Raw genomic sequence first — 21,906 nt, forward strand, 5'->3', positions numbered from 1 at the left:
AGAGTTTAGAAAAAAAAAAAAAAAACCCTCAGGAATATGAGAAACATTGTTAGCACTTTCTCTGTTGCCAAACCGGAACCCTGAGGACCATGCCTATCTATTCCTCCACACACTCATGACCTCCCATCTGACCACCCCTAGTGACTTGTGCTTCTAAAACACTACAGCCCCACACCTCACCTCGGACAATTACAACACTAAACTCTGCTCTAAATACCACAGCGTGCTAGAAGGTTCTCAAACACAAACACAATACTTTACTGTGCTTTTCAAAGCTTTTCCTGGCTACACCTAACCCATCTCTAGTAGCCAGGCTTCTCAAAGCATATCATCCATCATCTCTGACTGCTTCCACATCCTTGCTGGAAAGACACACACTCGGCTTTTCTACTTCTCTGCACCTTCACATGTGCTGTGCCCCATGCCAAGGACGCCCTCCCCACATGAACCACACCTTGTCTTTCAGGCTGACCTCAAACTTCTCTTCCAGCCCAGCTCACCAATCACCCACCTGCAAGCTTCCCCCAATTCTGCTTCCTGCCTCTCCCTGCAGCACAGCCAGGCACCCAGCCCCAATTAAGTATGCTTGGTAAAAGGGACTGAGGTGCATTTCTAGTATATATCAAATGCAGGGCCAGATATGGTGCTAAGTCTCACTGCTGTGACCAGTCTCAGTGCTGCTGGGGTCTGAAGTCAAAACCAGAATGGGTCAGACCAGATAGACTATCTTCTTTGGAGATAACCTAAAACTGGTGGTTCCTAAGTAGAAGGCAGGAAGAGGTCATCAGCTTTATGTGTATATGCACTTCCAAACAAGTAAGATTTAACGTTTATTGAAGGGATTGGCACTGGTGCCCCAACATGGTCCTATGTAATGTGGTTTGAGAGAAAGCTCTCAAAGGAGGAGAGAGGGAGTTGGTGGTGCAATGAACTAAACTGTGTCCCTTGAAAATTGATATGTTGAAGCCCTGCCCCCCAATGTGATAGAACTTGGAGATGGGGTCTCTGTGAGGTGATGAAGTGGAGCTGAGGTCATGAGCATGGGGCCCCATGATGCGCTTCATGCACTTATCAGAAGGGACACCAGAGAGCCAGGTCTCTCACTTCACCACATGAGCACATGGCAAGGCAGCAGCTATCTACAAACCAGGAAGAGGGCATGCACCAGAACCTGGCCATGTTGCCACTCATGGTCTTGGACTTCAAGCTTCTAGAACTGCAGGGAAAACAGTGCTTATTATCATGAGAGAATGTTGTTCAAGCCACCTAGGCTATGTATACTCACGGCAACCTCAGAAGACATTCTCACGGCAACCTCAGAGGACTAACGAGGGAGTGACAGTGGTACCCTCTCCTGTCTGTTCGCTCCACTTATTACTACATAGTTCCATTTCTGTGTCCAGTTAGGTGTGTATATGGAGTAATTTAGCTAACTTCAGCTCAACTAACCCTCGCAAGGACAAGTGGCTTAAGAATCATGCAATGAAACTAACCACAGATTGAAAATAAGCAAATGACAAACAAACAAAAACACAAAAACTGACCTGATAGTCCCCTTTCTAATAAAAGCTCTTCAAATCCATTCTACCAGGTTAAATATTGGGACAATTTAATGAAATCTGATTAAGTCACCCAAAAGTATTCAAAATAATCAAAATTATTAACATAGATTTACATCTAATTCTTAACTGAGAACCTTCGTAAATACATGTTAAGTCTTGAGATAAAAACTAATGATAGTAATATATGTACAGATACTTAATATACATATTAAAGTTTCATGGTAAGTGTTTTACTAATGGGACATGTGATCGAAACAGTCTGGAGACCATGGACCTAAACCTAGAACTTCGATGAGAACACTAAGCCCACTCTCAAGTGGATGTCTTTTCTCAGGCAGTCCTGAAACTAAAACTGGCCAACACTCCTTTGGAGTGATAGTTTATGTAACAAATACCAAAGATATATAGAATAATTCTCAAAATGACCAGCAACATCCCAAATTCAACCCCAAATCCTTTTTTAACTGTATGTAATATAAATCAGTAAGGGTAGCTAAAAATATAGAATTCAAGAGCTGCTTTAAGAGAAAAGGTTCAATCAGCATTTATTTTTTTTTCCGATCAGCATTTAAATGATCAAACCCAACCTCATGGATTTCAGGAAATTTCTTTGTAAAACAGCCCTGCATGTCTGACCCCAACAATGGTCAGACCTCTCCTTTTGTTCTCTGTAAGCATTGTCCCTCTTGAAAGGGATGCTGATTAGCATTTCTGAGTAAGCTTTTGCTGTCTGTTGAGTGACTCAGCCACTAAGTGGAATAAGCACTTAGATGCTACTTTCTAGAGAACTATACAAAGGCTCACGTGACTAAACTCTGACCACAGACTTTTCTGCATTTACTTTGCTGTAAATTTCAACTTCTGTACAAGTAGGTCAGATGCTATGCAAACAGACTCTCAGTGTTGTCATCTAAGGAATGTTGTTTGACACCCAAGGAGTAAGTATTCTCCCATCTAATTAGCATAACAAACATGTCAAGAGATGGGTCCAGTATACATGACCATCAACCCTTCAAAGCTATGTCTGTCTCCAATAGAGGACCCAAACATGTCCCAAAGCACCAACACAAAGACAGGACTATAGTATTCAGTTCCTATTCCCCCAGACACTTCTGGTTAGTTTTTCAAATATTTTGAGGTAACTGTCTTTACAGAAGAGTCACAAAAATAATAAAAGAGTTGCCATATATCCTTCACCCAGGTTCCCCACAAGGTTAATATGACCATAAGCATAAGGATCAAAACTAATAACACTGGATGTCACCTACCTCAAAAAAATTACTAAGACAAATATGAAAATAACACTGGCACAATACTAATCCAGCTACACCATTTATTCAAAGTTCAGTTTCTCCACTAATGTACTTCTTCTGCTCCAAGATCTGATTCAGAACTCACACTACATTTAGTTGCCCTAGGTCCTTAGTCTCCTCTACTTCTGGTTCAATTTTAACTTGTTTTTTTTTCACAAATTCTGATATTCAATTCTTTGTATTGGTAAGAATCAGAAATGCTCACAAGCTCACAGAAGGCAGTAAGACTTAATAAAATTTGAGAGTAGAGGATAAGGGAAATAAGTTACTAACTGAAACTCTCAAGCCAAATGCCTTTACCTACTTTCATCAATAAGAATGGCATAGACGTGTCTTGGACCGAATTCAAGGTATGCTCCCGATCCATCCATACAAGGGTCAGCTTGATAAAGAAATTATCACTTGAGTCTGTTTTCCTAGACACGTGCTGCTTCTGTACAAACATCAAATACAAAACTGGCCCAAGGCTGACACGCATTTCTGTCTCTAAAAATACACTTCAGGAAAGCCCATGCTTTCAATGGTTACCTGAAATACAGTGCTAAAGTTTCCTCAATTTGAATATTTTTATCTGTACCATGCCTCAAAAGCCTCGTCCAAGGGTGTAAACTTGATAACGTTCTAATAGCAAGAATCTTCTACGGCATTAGTTGCTGCTGGTATGTACAAATTAAGAACTCCCAACATGCAGTGACATTCATGTGCAGAAAATACACCGCCTGGTTTGGAGATTAACCAAGTGTATCTACCTCTAAACTAAAAAGTGAAGAAATGAGTAAATGGTCACTAAGTGAGGAGATGAGATTAGCTTGACTAAACATCTCACTATGTATACACACATCAAATCATGTTGTACATTTTCAATATATACAAATTAAAAATACATAAATATGTCAATAAAAACAGTGTACATAAACAGTGTACATAGAACACCTTGAAGCTGTTTTGAGGCAGGTAACAAGAATGCTCTCAACAGAAATTACTCTTTTTTTAAAGAGATTTTATTTATTTATTTGAGAGAGAACATGAGTCGGGAGAGGGGCAAAGGGGGAGGGAGAAGCAGACACCCCGCCAAGCAGGGAGCTTGATATGGGGCTTGATCCCAGGACCCCGAGATCATGACCTGAGCCAAAGGCAGATGCTTAACCGACTGAGCCCCCAGGTGCCCCACAAATTACTCTTGATGAATATTTTACATATTTTATTTTTGCCAAGCTTAAGTGTTGCAACCAGATGCTACCTAAATTCTTCAAGCTTTGGAAGAGAATCCTCCATCCTTTCAGCACTCAGTAATATTAGATCTAGAATAATGTATGTCATCTATCATGGCTATTCCAGCACAAACTGGCATCTCAAGATTCTGTGCCCCTCATTCCTTTGACAAACACGCACCCTCAAACATTAGGATCCCAGCACAATACCATAAAACTTTGATACTCTCAAACCTACCACACAATGCTCAATTCCTTTTTCTAGAAAGGCAAAATTCCATTTTAAACTTATCTTAGCAAAAACAATATTAAGCAATTTTCCTTTAAGACAAACCAAGAAGAGGGATCCCTGGGTGGCACAGTGGTTTAGCGCCTGCCTTTGGCTCAGGGCGCGATCCTGGAGACCCGGGATCGAATCCCACGTTGGGCTCCCGGTGCATGGAGCCTGCTTCTCTCTCTGCCTGTGTCTCTGCCTCTCTCTCTCTCTCTCGGAGTGTGACTATCATAAATAAATAAATTAAAAAAAAAAAAAAGACAAACCAAGAAGAAATGCAAAGCTTGACAAAGCTCAAATTATTGCTTTAATGAAGATTTTTGTTAGCTAGAACTCCCACCTTAAATGATTCATTTGAAATAGAGTATCTGTAAACATTCCTAACTTGCTATGAAGACCTCACTTCAAACTGCCTCACAGCCTTGGAACTATTTCAAATGACATGCTGATAGTCACATAAAAGGACTGCATACACCTGATCTTGATTGAAACAATTTTCAATCCTTGTTTCTTGATCAGTAAGTTTCAAGGTATTTTCCAGAAAAAAAATTAATTTTAATCATTATTTAAAATTTAGATATACGAAATTAAAGATTCACCACCAGGTTGCTCTAAATAATAAGCTTTCCATAAGCATTTAATATTTAAGTTAAAACACTTAAGATGAAATAATAGCATTCATATGAAATGTCCAGAATAGAGAAATCTACAGATATAGAAAGGAAATGAGTGGTTGCTCAGGGCTGGAAGAAGAGGTAGGAAGAGGGCAGCTAAAGGGTATGGGATTTCTTCTGGAAGTGATGAGAATGTTCTAAAATTGACTGTAGTGATGGTTGTATAACTCTGAAAAACACTAAAAAGCAATGAACCATATACTTTAGTAAATTAATTATATGGTATGTAAACCATATCTCAATAAAGCTATTATAAATATTTATAAGGAGATTGTACACCAGAAAAAAAAAGAGATCTTGTTAGGTGGGTATATACAGAATCTTACACATGTTTGTATGTACATTATAATATTCCATTAATTACTACTCATAATTAAGGCCCTAGAAAAATCAATGCTTAGGAGAAAAAGACCTATTTTCTCATGATTACAATAATCAAAATTCACTGGCTTCAATAATTCTAAAATTGACTTACACCTACCACAGCTTTAAATCAATCACTAGTGTTATTATTTTCAGTGTCAAAAACAAGAACAGGGTTTAAAGAGACATTTACTGACATAGGGCAGATCCTCCTGGAATTTCAAGGAATTGCTTGGGATTTGGAGTTACCATGTCTGATATTCCCCCAGGGGGCCAAGGCCACAGTCAACTCCAGCAGTGACCTTACTCCTCCTCACCAGACCCAGCCTCTTTATTGGATACATTAGTTGAAACAACAGCCCAAATTTTCACTGCCTGTCCTAAATTGTACCATTCAGCCCCTCACCAACCTTCCCCCAATGCTGGACAACCACATCCCTCCTTAGCAAACTCTGATCTCTTTTCTGAAGTCAAAGTGCCAGGTGCCCGTAAATGCAGTCACAGAGCAACTGCCATGATCCAAGGCTCTGAGCCATAAAGGGCCTGGAGTGCGGAAGTAAGAACACCAGCCTCCTGAGGTGTAGAGCAGCCACAAAGTCAGCACCCTTGACTCCTCGACTAGAATGAATCTAATCTGTCCCCCTGTTCCCTTCTTTTCAAAAACTGATTTAGAAGCAAAAAATCCAGGATACATACTCCATGTCCCTGCCTCAAAAACAAAAAACAAAAAACAAAACCTTAACCCTTTCTCAAGAAAAATTAAGAAAAAAAATAATTTATCAACTTCCTTTTATGAAAATAGTCCTTTGTATAGCTTTATCAACTTTTAGCAAATTTTCATGGCCAAGACTAAAAGTGGTTTTTTGTTTGTTTGTTTGTTTGTTTTTTTAAGATCTTATTCATTCATTCATGAGAGACACAGAGAGAGGCAGAGACATAGGCAGAGGGAGAAGCAGGCTCCCTGCAGGGAGCGCGACTCAGACCAGGCCTCCAGGATCACGCCCCGGGGCCGAAGGCAGGTGCTAAACCCCTGAGCCACCCAGGGATCCCTAAAAGTGTTATTAAAAGAATTAATGTTTTGGGGTGTCTGGGTGGCTGAGCCTTAGGCTCCGGTCATGATCTCAGGATCCTGGGATTGAGCCCCCACATTGGGCTCCCTGCTCAGCAGAGAGTCCACTTCTCCCTCTGCTTCTGCTGCTCCCTCTGCTGTGCTCTCTTACTCTTTCTGTCAAATAAATAAATAAATTTTTTTTAAGAAGACAATATTTTTATAAGACTTGACCTCAGCAATATTAAAGTACAAAAATAATGTGGCTCAACATTTTGCAAAATCCTTAAGCTTTAATGTCAAGAAGTTTTATAATCAGTTCCTTAATGAACTAGAATTCACATTACCATTAGTAATTCCCCTAAATATAGAGTTGAGGTGAAGTGAATACTCAAAAGCCATTTTACAAAATAGCAAGGGCCACATTTTAATTTTGTAGACCCTATTCAGTGGGTCTGAGTATGTCATGTTCACATTATAAGCCAAGAACTTAGAAACTATATGAATTTTAATATTTAATGATATATTTTAACTAATGGAATTATATTCCTATACAAGACTTTAAATAGAATAGTTGGTGTCTACCTATTTTACTCGTGGCCAACCCCACTGTATGTCTATTTCCATACTTATTCCTCCCCTGACTCCAAAAAAGTACAACTGAAACTATACAACAGGTAGCCAGTTGAAAAATTCAGATAATAAAATCAGCCTCAAAAGTCAGCTTTGCACTAGTATAGTGCAGCCACATTATCAAGACTTTTAAAAATCTTTATCTTCCATATAATTCAAACAAAACAAAGACCCTTATTTTCCCAACTTTAAGCATGCTTAAATGAATACCAAAGTCAAAGACATTAAGAACTAAGATAAAGTACTACTTGAAAATATCCTAAGATTTTTAAAAAATCTTCAATTCTATATCCTTCTTATGTAGTGTGTACATAAATACATATATGCATACATATATATATTGGCCTAATACATTTACTGTTTATAAAGCACATAATATAGTGAAAAAGGCAGTACTACATATAAATCTCTTGAATCCCAAAATCGAGCAAAAAAGAGACAAGATCAGATCCTTTTTAAAGTAACCTTTCCATCTTTTTAAAAGTAATTGAAACATATATAAGGTATGAAGAAATGGAACTGTATTGGCAATGCAGGATTCCAAATGGTTTTAAGTGTATTCACAGAGTTGTGCAATCACCAGCCCAGAATGAAACCCCATGTACATTAGCAGTCACTCCCATTTCTCAACCTCTTCCCACTTTCCTAGCCCTAAAAGTCACTAATATATGTCTCAATGGATTTGCCTCTAGACATTTCCCGTAGGTGGAATGAGTGAGGCCTTCTATGACTGGCTTCTTTCATTTTATAAATGTTTAAGTCTCACCCCTATTGTAGCATGTATCTGTATTTCATTCCTTTTTATGGCCAATAGTATTTCATTGCATGGATAGGCCACATTTTATTTATTCATTCATCAGTTGATAGATATTTGGGTTGTTCCACTTCAGGACTATTGTGAATAATGTTGCTCTGATCATTTGTGTACATGTTTTTGTATGCACATAGGTTCTCCTTGATCTTGGGTTGGTGGGTCACATGGTAATTTTACATTTAACCTTTTGAGAAACTGCCAAACTGTGTTCCAAAGCAGCTGCACCATTATCCATTCCCATTATCAAGATATGGAGGGCTCCAATTTCTCCATATCTTCGCCAACACCCAATGCCTGTTATCTTTTTTTATTAGAGCCATGTGAGTGTGTGAAGTAGTAACTCATTGTGGGTGCTGCTCTGTATTTTAAACCAAGCCCACACATTCTTGAATGGGACCTCAGCTACTCTTCTAGGCTACACTTTTAGGTGAAGAATGTGCCCTAATGGTCATTCCTAAAACCCAAAATAAAGCCAAGATAATCTAATACTCCCTTAATAAATGAAGGTATCATCTCCATATAAAATGCATCATTATTCTACCATAAATTCTGTCAAGCTACAGTCATGCCCAGTAGCCAATCCTTTTTCAATAAAGATATCAGCCTAAGCAGCCTATGTAAGCGCTAATGCTGTAGTGCAATACTTAAACATGCAATGAAGTTTTAATCAGGGCTTTCAAGAAACACTGGATTGAAATTCAAGCCTGTCAATAATCTATGTGTAACCTGATCATTTAACTTCTTTACACCTGAGCATGATGCTCTGAGCCACTCACAGAAGTATATCCTCTGAAGTCACTCACATAAAGTTGTCTAAGTCAGAAAGTTTAATGAAATTTGAAAAAGCACTAACACCCATGCCTAAAGATCTAGCTTTGCACAGCAGAAAGAATTTTAGCTATAGTAGTCAGAAAAGGTGGTTGCTACTCACAGCTTGCTAGTTAGTAGCCACATGACCACATGACCAGTACATTATTGAACATCTTTCTACCTCAGTTTCCTGATCTGAAGGTAATGCCTTCGAGAGGTTACGAGGATTCCTTGATCTAGTAAAACTAAAGCATTGGACACAGTAGCCAGCAAAAAGCAGACACTTGCATGTTAACAGAAAGATGGATGGAAGGTAACTCTGGGCAAAGTTTCCCAGCAAACAGAGACCTCATAACCAATGTTGGGGACCATTTAGGGCTGAATGCGAGTCCCCGTGACCTATGGGATTCCTTTATAAAGCATTCCCCACCACCACCACCACCACCACCACCAAAAAAATAATAAATAAAAATAAAGCATTCCCCCATATTATGGTCTGCAAATTGATAAGGAGAGCTATCATCTGGCTTAAAACAGGTCTAGGAGAAATTCTTGGAAGGGAGCCCAGGGATGAAAAGATAAGGAGAGACCTCATTTTTTGTCAGGAACACGAGAATAAAAACTTCCTCGGGGCTCACGGCGAGCCCGAGCCCAGAAGGGATCCCACGGAGACCAGATAAAGGCTGTACCCGCCCGACCCCACCGGGGCGCAGGCAGAGGGACCGCGGGCGCCAGAGGGCGGGGGAGGGGAGGGGCTGCGGGCAGGGGCGCGGGGCCGCGCGGCGGGGGAGGGCCACGGCCACCTGCCGGCCACCTGCCCGCCACCTGCCCCGCGTCTACCTGATCTGGTTGTCACGGAATTTGTTGAGATGCGGTTGGTTGAGGTAAATGGTGCGGGCCGGCGCCTCCAGCTGGTCTCCAACAGACGTGGCCCGGGACATCTCATCCTCTGCCTTCCTGTAGCCCGAAGAAGGACGAACAGGTCCTGCAGAGACGGGGCGCGGGCAGAGAACCAAACACAAAGAAGTCAGGCCGGGCGGGAGCGGCGAACGCGGGCGACGGGCTAGCGGGCGGGGCCCCGGGGAAGGATGCTCCGCGCGAGGCCGGGCCGCCTCTGTACCGTGGCTCCCCCTGGAGACCCGCCGCCGCAGCTGCTCGCGGCTCGCCCCGCCCCCGCCCGGGTCCCCGGGGCGCCGAGCCGGGAGCGCTCCCGCCGCCGACTCCGCCCCGCACCCCCCCGCCCGGCTGCGGCGCGAGGCCCGGCTGGGGGCGGGGGGGCGGCGGGGCCGCGGGCTGGGGCCTCCCCCCACGCCCCACCTGCCCGGGCGGGCTCCCCCCTTTGGGTCCAGGGGCTGCGCTCCGGGGCCCGGTTCTCGGGCGGCTTCGACTGCGCTTAGGACAAAGATACCAGCAGAGGGGATGCGCCCTGCATTTCAGTCGCCGCATAAAAGGATGGAGAAAGCACATCGCCGCGCCCCACAAACGAGAGCTGCCCGACCCTCAGGGTGATGGGCTCGGCTCCACCGCGGCCGGAGCGCCCAGCTCCTCCCTCCCCAGGGGCGCGCGGCCACCTGCGAGCGAGCGGTAGCGCTACCAATCCCAGCTCTGGGGGCGATGCGGGATCTTTCACTTATGGCTCCGGTGAGGCGTCTGTGGTTAAGATACAAGCAAGTCTGTCTCCTTAAGAGTTGATTTCAGTTCTATAGTCAAGGCTTTCTGTGAGCTCAACCTCCCCACAACCTTCAGGTAGGGAGGTGTCTGCATGGAGAATAATGACACACCCATTACTCACACTACCACACCGGAGGACACACATGCTTCAGCTACAACGTCTCTCCCTCCTCACAAGAGGCAACCCACCTCTAGAAGGGACCTTGGGGCGGGGGGGGGGGGGGGGGGGTGTCTGAAGTACAGGATCACAGAAAAATAAATCGCCTGCAGAGGCAGCCTTCTCTCCTTTTCCTTGCGTGTATTTTCACTCTGATATTGGACATCTCATTTCAATAAACATCTACTTCACAGCTACAAGGAATATTCACTGACAGAGAAAAATCTTGGAATAGAATGTCTTGGCTACTTAAGTATGTCATCGTTTTAAAGAGATTATAATCCTATTATAATCCTTATCACAAGAGAGGGACAACCAAAACATGAAATCGGTTGAGAGCTGACATAGTAGCCTGGAGAGTATTCATAGCTAGGTCCCTGGTCACAGCACCCTGGCTGTTCTCCATTTAGGGACTCCAACCTCAGATCCTCACTCCCTTCCTCCAGCCTCCACTCTCCCAGGCTCCTCTGGCTCCACAGGGGACTACTCTGCCCTCTGCTTAGTGACAAGGGGCAGCAGGGAGCAGAAGTCCTCACTTCAAGACTGGCTGGCCTGAGAGCTCACTTCAGTCAGAGAAGGTTAGGTTTTTGTTTTTGTTTTTGTTTTTAAGGTTAGGTTTTAAAGCATTTTCTGATTTAAGGCAGATAGGCTAGTTTCAAAATATTCCTTATATAAAAATATTGCTCTTCTCCCTGCCCACTTATCCCTCTTTGTTTATCTCCAGCATTTATCATCATTACTTGACATTATTTATTTACGGTCTGTCTTCCCATGGCTCCAGGACAACAGGACATGTTTTGTTCACTACAGTCATATCGGCACCTACAACAGTGCCTGACACATAATGGGCATTTATGTTTGCTAGTTGAATAAACCATTTGCACCCAAGTCTTATCAAGGGTCACTTTGAATTCTCCAGGCAGAGATGCAGTGATATGCACAGAGGGCTCAAATGCCACATACTCGTATGGGTCAGAAGAGTTCATTGCTTAGACTGTGTTCACTCAGTGGCTCTCGATCCTGGCTGCACATTATCACCACCAAGAGAGCTCCCATAATGAATAGATCCTGGGCCCAACCCCCACAGATTCCGACTTTTTTTACTCTGTTTTATAGTAACCTAAGGGATGCCTGGGTGGCTCAGTGGTTGAGCACCTCCCTTGGGCCCACGGTGTGATCTTGGGCTCCCTGCATGGAGCCTGCTTCTCTCTCTACCTATGTCTCTGCCTCTCTCTGTGTGTGTCTCTCATGAATAAATACATAAAATCTTTTAAAAAATAATAAAATAAAATAAAGTAACTTAAGAGGTGGGGGCCTGGGTCACTCCCTCGGTTTAGCTGACTCTTAGTCTCAACGCAGGTCTTGATCTCAGGGTTGCAAGTTCAAGCCCCACACTGGAGCCTACTTAAAAGCATGGAGCCTACTTAAAAATAGTAATAATAATAATAATAATAATAATAATAATAATGTTACTTAAGGCTTATAAGTGGGCAGCCACAGTTGAGAATCACTTGTTAAATGCTGCTGGGAACGCAAAAAAAAATTAATTAATTAATTAATTAAAATAAAATAAAATAAAATAAAATAAAATAAAATAAAATAAAATAAAATACCTGGCTCCTGCTCTCAAAAACTTTAAGGTGCTAAAGTATAACCATGGTTACCAGTAAGCCACGGTTTATGATAAGTGACTAAGATCAGGCTTGAAGACGCTAAGGAGGGTCAGGAGTCAGCAGCCTGTTTGTGCTTGAGGGGAGCTGATCAGAACAGAGTTTGAGGATGGATATAAAAGCCTTAATGTATGGGTAAGGTTTCTATTAGGAAAGAGGAGGACAAAGACAGTTGGGGTGAGAACAAGAAAGAGCTTCAGCAAAATCCCAAGTAGACAAGATGTATAAGAAGCCAATTAAAATAAACAAACTTAAAATCAGCACTGAAGGTCCAGAGTGGGAAATAGAAGGAAAGCTCAGGTTGGCAGGGAGGAGAGGGGAGGGCCATTGAGGGACAGGGAGGGGGGAAAGACTGGGAAGGACTTCAATGCCAGGCAAAGAAGCTTCAACTCCATCCTGAAGGTCATATGAAGCCCCAGACAGTCTCCAAGCAGGGAACAAGTGCACCTGGCAGGGATATACAAGTAGGAGCAGAAAGAGGGGAGAATTTGCAGATAAGGAGATCCAGGTAGGAAATTAATTCTACATCTAGAAGCAAGACATTAAAAAGCAAAAATTAAATGGAGAATGGGTAAAAAGAAAAAGAAAATAGACAGGAGAACCATCTCAAAAGAAAACCCTGCAAGACTTTTTTTGGATTGAATGTGTGGGCCAGAAAAAAACAAACAAACAAAAAAAAAAACCATTGGGTAATTGGGATTTGAATAAAAGAAGATTGGGACAAAAAAAAAAAAAAAGCATTTCTGATAGAAATGAGAATGGAAACAGTTTTCCCAAACAAGAATTTAAGTGTTGGATAACAAATATTGGGGTGCAAAATAATTACACAATTAGTGATAGAATTACATGAAATGATATCTCCCAAGCACCTACCATGCATGAGGCCAGCTCACCTTTCTACACTACAACAGGGCCAGCCCTAGAGTTTTATTCTAGGTAGCAATTGTTATAGTTCCCCCCTCCCTAAGACTGTGATAACTGTCTTCTACCTCAGTGGCCTCATCTTGACCCAATCCTGCTTTGGAGAAAAACATTAATCTTTTCAAAATATCACACATCTGTTGAAAATGTATCGCCTAAAGAAAACACTATACCATATATAGTGAAGCACGTTATGACTAAGGTTTCAAATTCAGACTCATGAGATGAATTCTGAGCTAATGCATTTTGAAAATACCACCATGCAAAATTAGAGGAGATGCTTACAACTCCCCCATATAAACAAGCACAGTGTCAGCAGACAGTGGGAGTTCAATAAATATCTGTCGAGAAAGAAACCAAAGAAAAAAGGATAAAGAGAAACAAGAGTAGGCAAATGGACAAGCACTAAGCTTGCCTATTACAAAATAGAAATGCAGACAAGACAGCTGCTGGCCAAGGGCACGAGGGCAGGAATATTGCCTTGCTCATGGTTCTAGCACCATCATCCTGAATAAAATACCAGGCACACAGTAGGCAGTCTGTAAACACAGATAAATAAAGGGCTAATGTAGCAGGTGCCTTTTGAGGTTGCCTACCCAGCTAATGAACCTCAGACTCCCTTGTCTGGTCACTGAACCTTTACCCTCCTACATACAGGCCAGGGAGCCCCCAGACAGGTCTAAAAATGCAGTCCCTTTCATCCATTCACAGCTCTTTGCACGGGGGACAATTATTTGGCCCAAGCTAGACCATTAGGAGTCTTCTGGAAACTTTGAAGGGGGACTTAAGGAAGATGGTTTCTACATGTGGCTGCTCTATTAATATATACACTCTGGGTCTCTAATTGCCATCTTCTACCCATGGAGTAGGCAGGGAAATAAAGGCCTTCTTTTGGAATAAAGATGAAGCAATTTCATGGAGAGCAACAGAAACTATCCCAACAACTCCCTGGGTTCTGGGTAAAGTCCCCTCCTAGACCCTAGCCAGGGGTTCCATGACTCACCCCTGAATAACCATAAATGCCAACCAATACTGTAAGGGAGCTCACAGAGAACCTATGTTTTCCCTTTAAGACAGATGAGTGAGTAAGGTTAAAGAGGAAGAATAAATATGTATTCACTTATAGATCACCCTGGGTTTTAGGTGCCTCTAGCACAGGTGCCATTAGATGCCACAACCCACACTCAGGGAAGCCAGACCCAACAGTGGAACATCTTCATGGCAACATTTAAGTTGGTTGGTTTGGAGAAGGCCCAGAAATTGTTGGAAGGTGACTGGATAAATAAAGAAGACCCTCCTCCCTTCAGACTTTCTGCCAAGATAGGAGAAACAATTCTAAGAAACAGACATAGATGACAGGCATGTCTCCTGGTGGAGGGCATTCTCAAGGAGGATGGATAAAGAATAGGGAAGGGAAAGAGAAAACCAGACTAGTTCTAATACATAGGCCACTGACACCAACAACTCTTGCACAGGCCCCAGCCACACTGTGGCTCTAGCTTGCCTATTAATCTCTTCCTACTCACTCTGTTCATGTCCTTAGAGTATTTTCATTTTACTAAATGGCCCAAATTTCTCATTTCATTCACATAACATAGGGATGGGCAGTCACTAGCTAGGAAGGAGGGCAATGCTAGGCCTCCCACGGGCAGGCAGCAGACAAAAGTGAGGACAATGCCTCATGTCTACTCATTACATAAATTAATTCCATGGAGAGCGTTCTGGAAAGAGAAGGAAAAATCTTAACAGGTTTCTGAAATTTGTTCCTATCTAATTAATTATATGTTATTTTATGATTATTTATATATTATACATATTAGTGTGAATGAAATTGGTCCAGGGAGTTAAGAACCTCAGAGGGTCAAACACAAAAGGGGAGTTAATATAAGGTCAATTTTTACTAAGCATTTCATTGCCTTAAGCAACATAGAAATAAAATCCTTTACTCTGAGCTGCCATATTTTTCTCTAACTCAGAATATACTGGTGACTTATCTAGTCCACATCCCTTGCAAAGAAGTCTCACTATCTCACAGTAGAAACTCTTGGGAAAGAAATGCTCTAGGCTTCCTAAATGAGAAACCCATTAAAGTGTGGAGGCTTTCCCCAGAACTTCTATAACTAGCTCTGTGGGAAGTCAGACCTTGGCTAGACATTGTTGTAGAATAGAGAATTTGGCTGGTCTCTGTCCTGCTTTCTGGGGAGGCTTCTAAACCCTTAGAAATGCCCCAGTGACAAGAGTGTCTTTGTTATTTGTGGTGAGGCCCTGGGACCACACTCAGTTTTATGCTAATAAGGTGACCCTGGTGGGCCCCTAGACCATTTTAGAATGGGGGGTGACCATGCCGTGGAAAAACCAACCATGTGATTAGAGGGTTGGGGTCTGACCTCCCAATTCTGTGTAGAAGGAGGGCTGGAGACTGGAATTCAACCATGTGGCCAATGATCTGATTAATAATGCTATGTAATGAAACCCCAATAAAAACTATGGACACCAAAGCTCAGGTGAGATGCTCTAAGGACACAGAAGCTTCCTATGTGGGATCCTCCCAGACCTCATCCTGCGTGTCTCTCTTCATCTGGCTGGTCCTGATTTGTATCCTTAGGATAAAGACTGTAATCCTGAATATAGTGCTTTTCTGAGTTCTCAGTTATTCTAGCTTATTATTCAAACTGAAGAGGTAATGGGAATCCTTGAATTTGTAACTATTTGGCCACAAGTACAAAAAGTCTAGGCATCCCAGAGCTTGAAGCTGCTGTCCGAAGTGAAGGAGGTCTTCTAGAAAATTATGCCCTTAACCTGTGAAGTCTGAGCTAACTCTGGGTACTTAGTATTACAACTGAACTGCAGACATTACTCTGTGAACTCTAGAATGACAGAACCAAAAGGGAAACTTTACGAATAATCACAGAAGTATATCAGGTCAAACACAAGATAGGATTAAAAGCCAGATCTGCAGAAACTTGAATCCAATGCTCCTTCCATTAGGACACGCTGCCTCTATGAGCTTTGGCAAGTCAGGACACCATCTGAGCCCTGGCTTCTTCATCCATAAACAGAAATCAATGATATAAATCAAGGGTTGGTAAATTTTCTATAAAGGGTCAGACAGTAAATATTTTAGGCTTTGAGCTACATACAGCCTCTCTTTTTTAGACACAAAAATCTTAAAAATATAAAAACCATTCTTCACTCACAGGCCAGACTTGGCCCACAGGCCATAGTTTGCTGAACCTTCACATAAACTAAGTTCTTCACAGTTAACAACACGATTATATCCTAACTGCTACCTTAAGGAAATATTAAATATCTCCCCTATCAACAAAACAGAGCATAAAGCTCCTAGTAAACAGGTTCTTCGGACTTTGGTTACTGGAGTTAAGTTGATTATGCATTATCTCCTAATTTTGCATGTACTTTAAAAGTATGTAAAAGGTTATTCTCTTTGCCTCCAGAAAAATTTCCAGAAAAACAGTACGATCATCATAGAGCTTCATAACAAGAAGCATGTGTGTGTGCACAGGTGTGCGTGTATGCACACACACACACACACACACACACACCTCCTTTTCCCAAAAGGGTTTCAAGTTCAACTCTGGCCTCTACTCTATATTTACAAAGATGCTTCATAATCCTTCAGAACACAGACACAAAGCAGTCCAGCAGCTGGGGAAGCACTTGAGCTGGTTATTTCTCCTAATCAAACGAACAAAATGAAAATGCAGTGCAAAGGCAAGATGTGATTATTCTAGCCCTGGCGGACACATTTCAAAGGTCTTTTCTAGACACCACTTTGAACAAACTACATCTCTCCAAATATAGCATCTGTGATCCATTTCCACCCAAGAATTGAAAAGAAAAACAAAGAGAGAGGGACACTTTTTACTGCCAATACTTATTGGCTTCTCTTTTCTCTTTTTCAGGGATAAAGAAAGTGAGAGAGGGAAGTAACTGGCCCTGAATTACTTAGGATTTGAAATATTGTTGGCTGCTACATTTATGTAAGCACATATTGGGCCCTTCCTAGATCTAGGGCATTTTGCCAGGTAGTGGGAGGGAAAGGTGCACAGCATAGCCATGGACTTACACTTTGGTAGAAGCAAAAGAAACAAGAGAGACCAAGAAATAGGAGAATCCAGGGGACAGAGATGACTGCCAGTCCCATCTAGGGCCAAAGAACTGGGTGACTTCATGGATGAAGCACTTGAACTAGGCTTACAAAAACGAGTATGATGGTATAATTTGGTTGTGTGGAAAAAGAGTGTTCCAGGAATAATGGCATGTGAGCAAAAACACGTGCCAGCGATACTTTATTTACAACCTCATTGGCTTCAGCACCATGGGTGAAAGTGGAGCCACAGTAATTTGAGGTTTTGTTTCCAGTAAGTACAGGAGAACAAATCAGCCTTCTGTTCCTCAAAACCCATTCTATACCTTAGATAATTCACAAATGAGGAATTTTAATGTAGTGAAGGCAAATGTGTTTTTAAGGAAATATCTTTAATATCTAAAAGCATAAACAACCCACAAGACATCCTAGGTTTTACAATACTCAATTCAGAGGATTTTTCTGTATGGACTGGATTGGCTACGGCTTAAAAATACAAGCCCAGTGGGTTCTCTGTAGCAGCATCCTGTGTTGCTAGGATAGATATTCGTTACTCCTGGGGCCAGGAAATAGGGTGCAAATTAAGGACACCAACCTTAAAAATCACAATTCAGTATGCATGAATGCAGATTTTGAACAGTGAATCCTAGGAGAGGTGCAGTTTTCTCTGAAGTTGCTTCGCCTCTCCACAGCATTTGGAAGACACACAACACCTTGGCCAGGGGTGTTTAGATTCACTGAACATTGTCTCACAGCCAGCTCACCTGTCCGGTGTCATCAGTGACCAACCTCTTTCTTGCTTGAGGTCATCAGCCACCTCAGAAGCCCTGACAGGATCAGCCCCTGGAAGGCCCAATGGCTTTTAAATCTGCTCCCAGACCACATGAGAAGTATAGGTGGCCAATTCAGGAAAATGAGAGCTCGTATTACTCCTGTTTTATCCTCATGAATGTCATATGTCTCCCCTTTGATTGGGGGAAACTTCCCTCAGAGAGGAAAAAATTAAGAAGTTTCTTCTCGGATTGATTTCTTCTCTCTCCACCTTTCGTCCTTTCACCTCCTAAAGATCAAAAGGACAGGCAAGCTTTTTAGTGTACATCTCTGACATCATTCTCTTTCTGGATTCTAAACAATCCTTTACAAACCCACTGAGATAGCTCTTCTTCAATGAAGAAAATGCTGAAAGTCAAGCCCTCTAAGTTCTATTTTAAATACTATAAAAGGAGGAAAAATTAATCTACAAAACCTCAAGAATTTAAAAATAGAGCTACCCTATGACCCAGCAATTGCACTGCTGAGTATTTGCCCCAAAGATACAGATGCAGAAAAACTATGGGACACCTGCGCCCCAGTGTTCATAGCAGCAATGTCCACAATAGGCAAACTGTGAAAGCAGCCATGATGTCCTTAGACAAATGAATAGATAAAGAAGATGTGGTCTAAATACACAATGGAATATTACTCAGCCATCAGAAAGGATGAATACCCACCATTTACACCAACGTGGATGGAACTGGAGGGTATTATGCTGAGTGAAATAAGCCAATCAGAGAAAGACAATTATCATATGGTTTCACTCTTGTGGAATATAAGAAATAGTGAAAGGGACTATAAGGAAAAGGAGGGAAATTGAGTGGGGAAAAACTACAGAGGAAGACAAACCATGAGAGACTCCTAACTCTAGGAAACAAGCAAAGGGTTGCAGAGGGGAGGAGGTTGGGTGGATGGGGTAACTGGGTGATGTGTACTAAGGAGGGCACTTGACGGGATGGGCACTGGGTGTTATAAGTTGGCAAATTGAATTTAAATAAAATATTTTTTTAAAAATGTGTTTAGTCTCTATAAACAAAAGGCTAGCTTGCTTATCACTGCCATTTCTGAAAGGCACAAAGTGAAGACACCTTGATATTTCTCTTGGTGGTGGAGGCTCCAAATGCATGGAAATCAAATGTCAAGAACAAGAGAAAGGCACATTCATTTGCTCCAACTATTATCCTGCTTCACATGTATAACTGCCTGTCATGTTGCTTCTCTCCACTGGTCATGTGAACCCCACACCTTTTACTTCTATCAACAATCTTAATGTAACCTTCAAAATTACACGCAATCAGATTTGGAAGAGCCAACAAAGAGGGCAACTTAATTCCTATTTCCACTAAAACAACATTCTTTTCCAGTGTGATGGCTTTTCCTGACTTTCTTATTGATGTGACATTTTGTGTATCACGTTTCTTCTCAGACACAGAAGTGAGAAAGTTCCAAATACAGAAAAATCTTTAAAAAGGAGGAGTAATGCCAAAGAAATGCAGATGGAGTCCGTTAAATCCCCAGCATCCTCCACCAATTTGTGTTGCCAAACCAATCAGCTGTCTTTGCCATGTCACTGAGAGGTCATAAATAGTTATGGTAAGAAGCACAACAATATCTTGTTGAGCCTGGTCTAAGCACTCCGTATGTATTAACCCATATAATTCTCAAAACAATCATGAGGAGCATGTTTCTTTTGGAAATAATGAGAATGAGGTAATTTACCAACTAGCTCAGTATCTATGAGTTGAATTTTGTTCCCTACTATACGAGTCATTTATAGGACCTACCTTGTAAATAATTTGGGGGGGGAGGGCTTCAAGGAGTTTCCTAAAATAGACAAATATTTGTTGACTGTCTTTTACCCTGAATAGATTTTGGTTTATTATTTTTTTTATTTAACTGAAAGTACATCCCCAGAGTCTATGCATAAAACAAAGCAAAACAAAACTCCCCCAAATGCCAAGTTCACAGGTAGCATGGAGGTGACAATAGTGATTATGAGATTGGGTGCTTAAACTAGGAAAGCCAAGTCTCTAGAGATTCAAGTGCCCCAAAGGCAGGAACATATATACAAGAAAGCAGTAAATCAAGCAGGCAAGCAAAAAAGATTGAGGCAGACAGGAAGTCATTCATACATCCAAGGTTCAGAATATTCTATGTGCACAATGCCAATGTCAAAACTCTCTCCCTGCATTCAGAGAACTTGTAATCTGATGAAAACAAATGGATGCAGAGTAACACAGTGCACGATGTGAACGGTTTCCTTTCTCCTGGATTTTCTTCCTTTTGGGGTGTTCTCCACCTGCCAACAACTCATCCTTAAGCTGTAGCTCAGGGTCTCTCTCCTCTGAGAAGTCTTTGCTCTTCACACATCCCCAGGTTGGATAAGATGCCCCTCCTCAGATACAGACAGGCAGTGAATTCAGTTCCTCCAGGAGGGCATTTTTCTGTTTTACACAACCTATATAACGATATGCAACTGTTTAGTTTGTGCATTTTCCATGTTATAGTCACTGTTTATGGATCTTTCTGATTGAAAGGTCTCCAATTGGAAAAGTATAGGCTGTGCCTTGTTGATATTACTATCCTCAGCATCTTTGGGAGGGAAAGAAGGAACAGTGAACACTATGGGTATGTGGGGCCTAAGAGAAAGACTAGTACTTCCAAGTGGAGTAGAAAGGGGGGTGGTATTGGTTGGAGAGATTTAGGAGGTCTCTCACTGAAAAGCCAGCAACTGAGCTCTATATAAAGGACTCTAAAGGGTAAAACAATGGAGAAGGACGTCCACAGAGTAAGACAAAGCCATGGGTAAATATGTGATGTGAGCAGCTCTCATGCAGCCTTCTGGGATGTCCTCTTAGGAATATGTTCTACTCCCCTCCATACCTGGACAGATACAGAAGAACAACAATAGCATTTAGTTTTGCTTCCCTATACAACACTGTCTCTGAAGACCAGAGCAAAGAGTAGGGAATGGAAAGACCATTTTGGGGGGAGGAGCAAGATGGCGGAAGAGTAGGGTCTCCAAATCACCTGTCTCCACCAAACTACCTAGAAAACCTTCAAATTATCCTGAAAATCTATGAATTCGGCCTGAGATTTAAAGAGAGACCAGCTGGAATGCTACAGTGAGAAGAGTTCGCGCATCTATCAAGGTAGGAAGACGGGGAAAAAGAAATAAAGGAACAAAGGCCTCCAAGGGGGAGGGGCCCCGCGAGGAGCCGGGCTGAGGCCGGGGCGAGTGTCCCCAGGACAGGAGAGCCCCGTCCCGGAGACGCAGGAGCTGCACCGACCTTCCCGGGCGGAAAGGGGCTCGCGGGGAGGTGGAGCAGGACCCAGGAGGGCGGGGAGGCCCTCGGGCTCCCGGGGACAGTAACAGCAACTGCGCGCCCAGGAGAGTGCGCCGAGCTCCCTAAGGGCTGCAGCGCGCACGGCGGGACCCGGAGCAGCTCGGGGGGCTCGGGGGCGGCTCCGCGGAGGGGGCTGCGCGGCCCCGGGAGCAGCTCGGAGGGGCTCGGGCAGAGGAAGAGGCTCCGTGCAGAGGGGCCTGCGCGGTTCCAGGAACAGCTCAGGGGGCTCGGGTGGCAGCTCCGCGGAGGGGGCTGCGCGGCCCGGGAGCGCGAATCCAACAGCGCAGGCTCCGGAGCACAGGGCGCCGGGACACAGCCCAGGATCCCGCCTCCCCCGGGACAGGCAGAGGCCGGGAGGGCCCAGGACAGCGAGGACGCTCCTGCCCCAGCTGAGCAGATCAGCGGCCCCGCCCCGGAGCCTCCAGGCCCTGCAGACGGAGTTCCTGCCGGAGCTGAATCCAGGTTTCCAGAGCTGCCCCGCCACTGGGGCTGTTCCTCCTGCGGCCTCACGGGGTAA

At 42.9% G+C, this 21,906-nt stretch overlaps 1 protein-coding gene across 14 annotated transcripts in view; it reads right to left on the reverse strand.

Moving 5' to 3' along the window:
• The window catches only part of ATP8A2 (ATPase phospholipid transporting 8A2), a 574,503-nt gene that overhangs the window by 465,987 nt on the left and 86,610 nt on the right, over positions 1-21,906 (reverse strand). For all 14 annotated transcript variants that reach the window (XM_038573452.1, XM_038573457.1, XM_038573456.1 and 11 more), the window contains one exon: positions 9,543-9,687. In XM_038573452.1, coding sequence (XP_038429380.1) covers positions 9,543-9,643 — 101 coding nt within the window. In that variant the 5' untranslated portion in view covers positions 9,644-9,687. The remainder of the gene's footprint in view (positions 1-9,542; positions 9,688-21,906) is intronic.

This window comes from Canis lupus, chromosome 25, assembly GCF_011100685.1.
Source record: "Canis lupus familiaris isolate Mischka breed German Shepherd chromosome 25, alternate assembly UU_Cfam_GSD_1.0, whole genome shotgun sequence".
Classification (NCBI taxonomy): domain Eukaryota; kingdom Metazoa; phylum Chordata; class Mammalia; order Carnivora; family Canidae; genus Canis; species Canis lupus.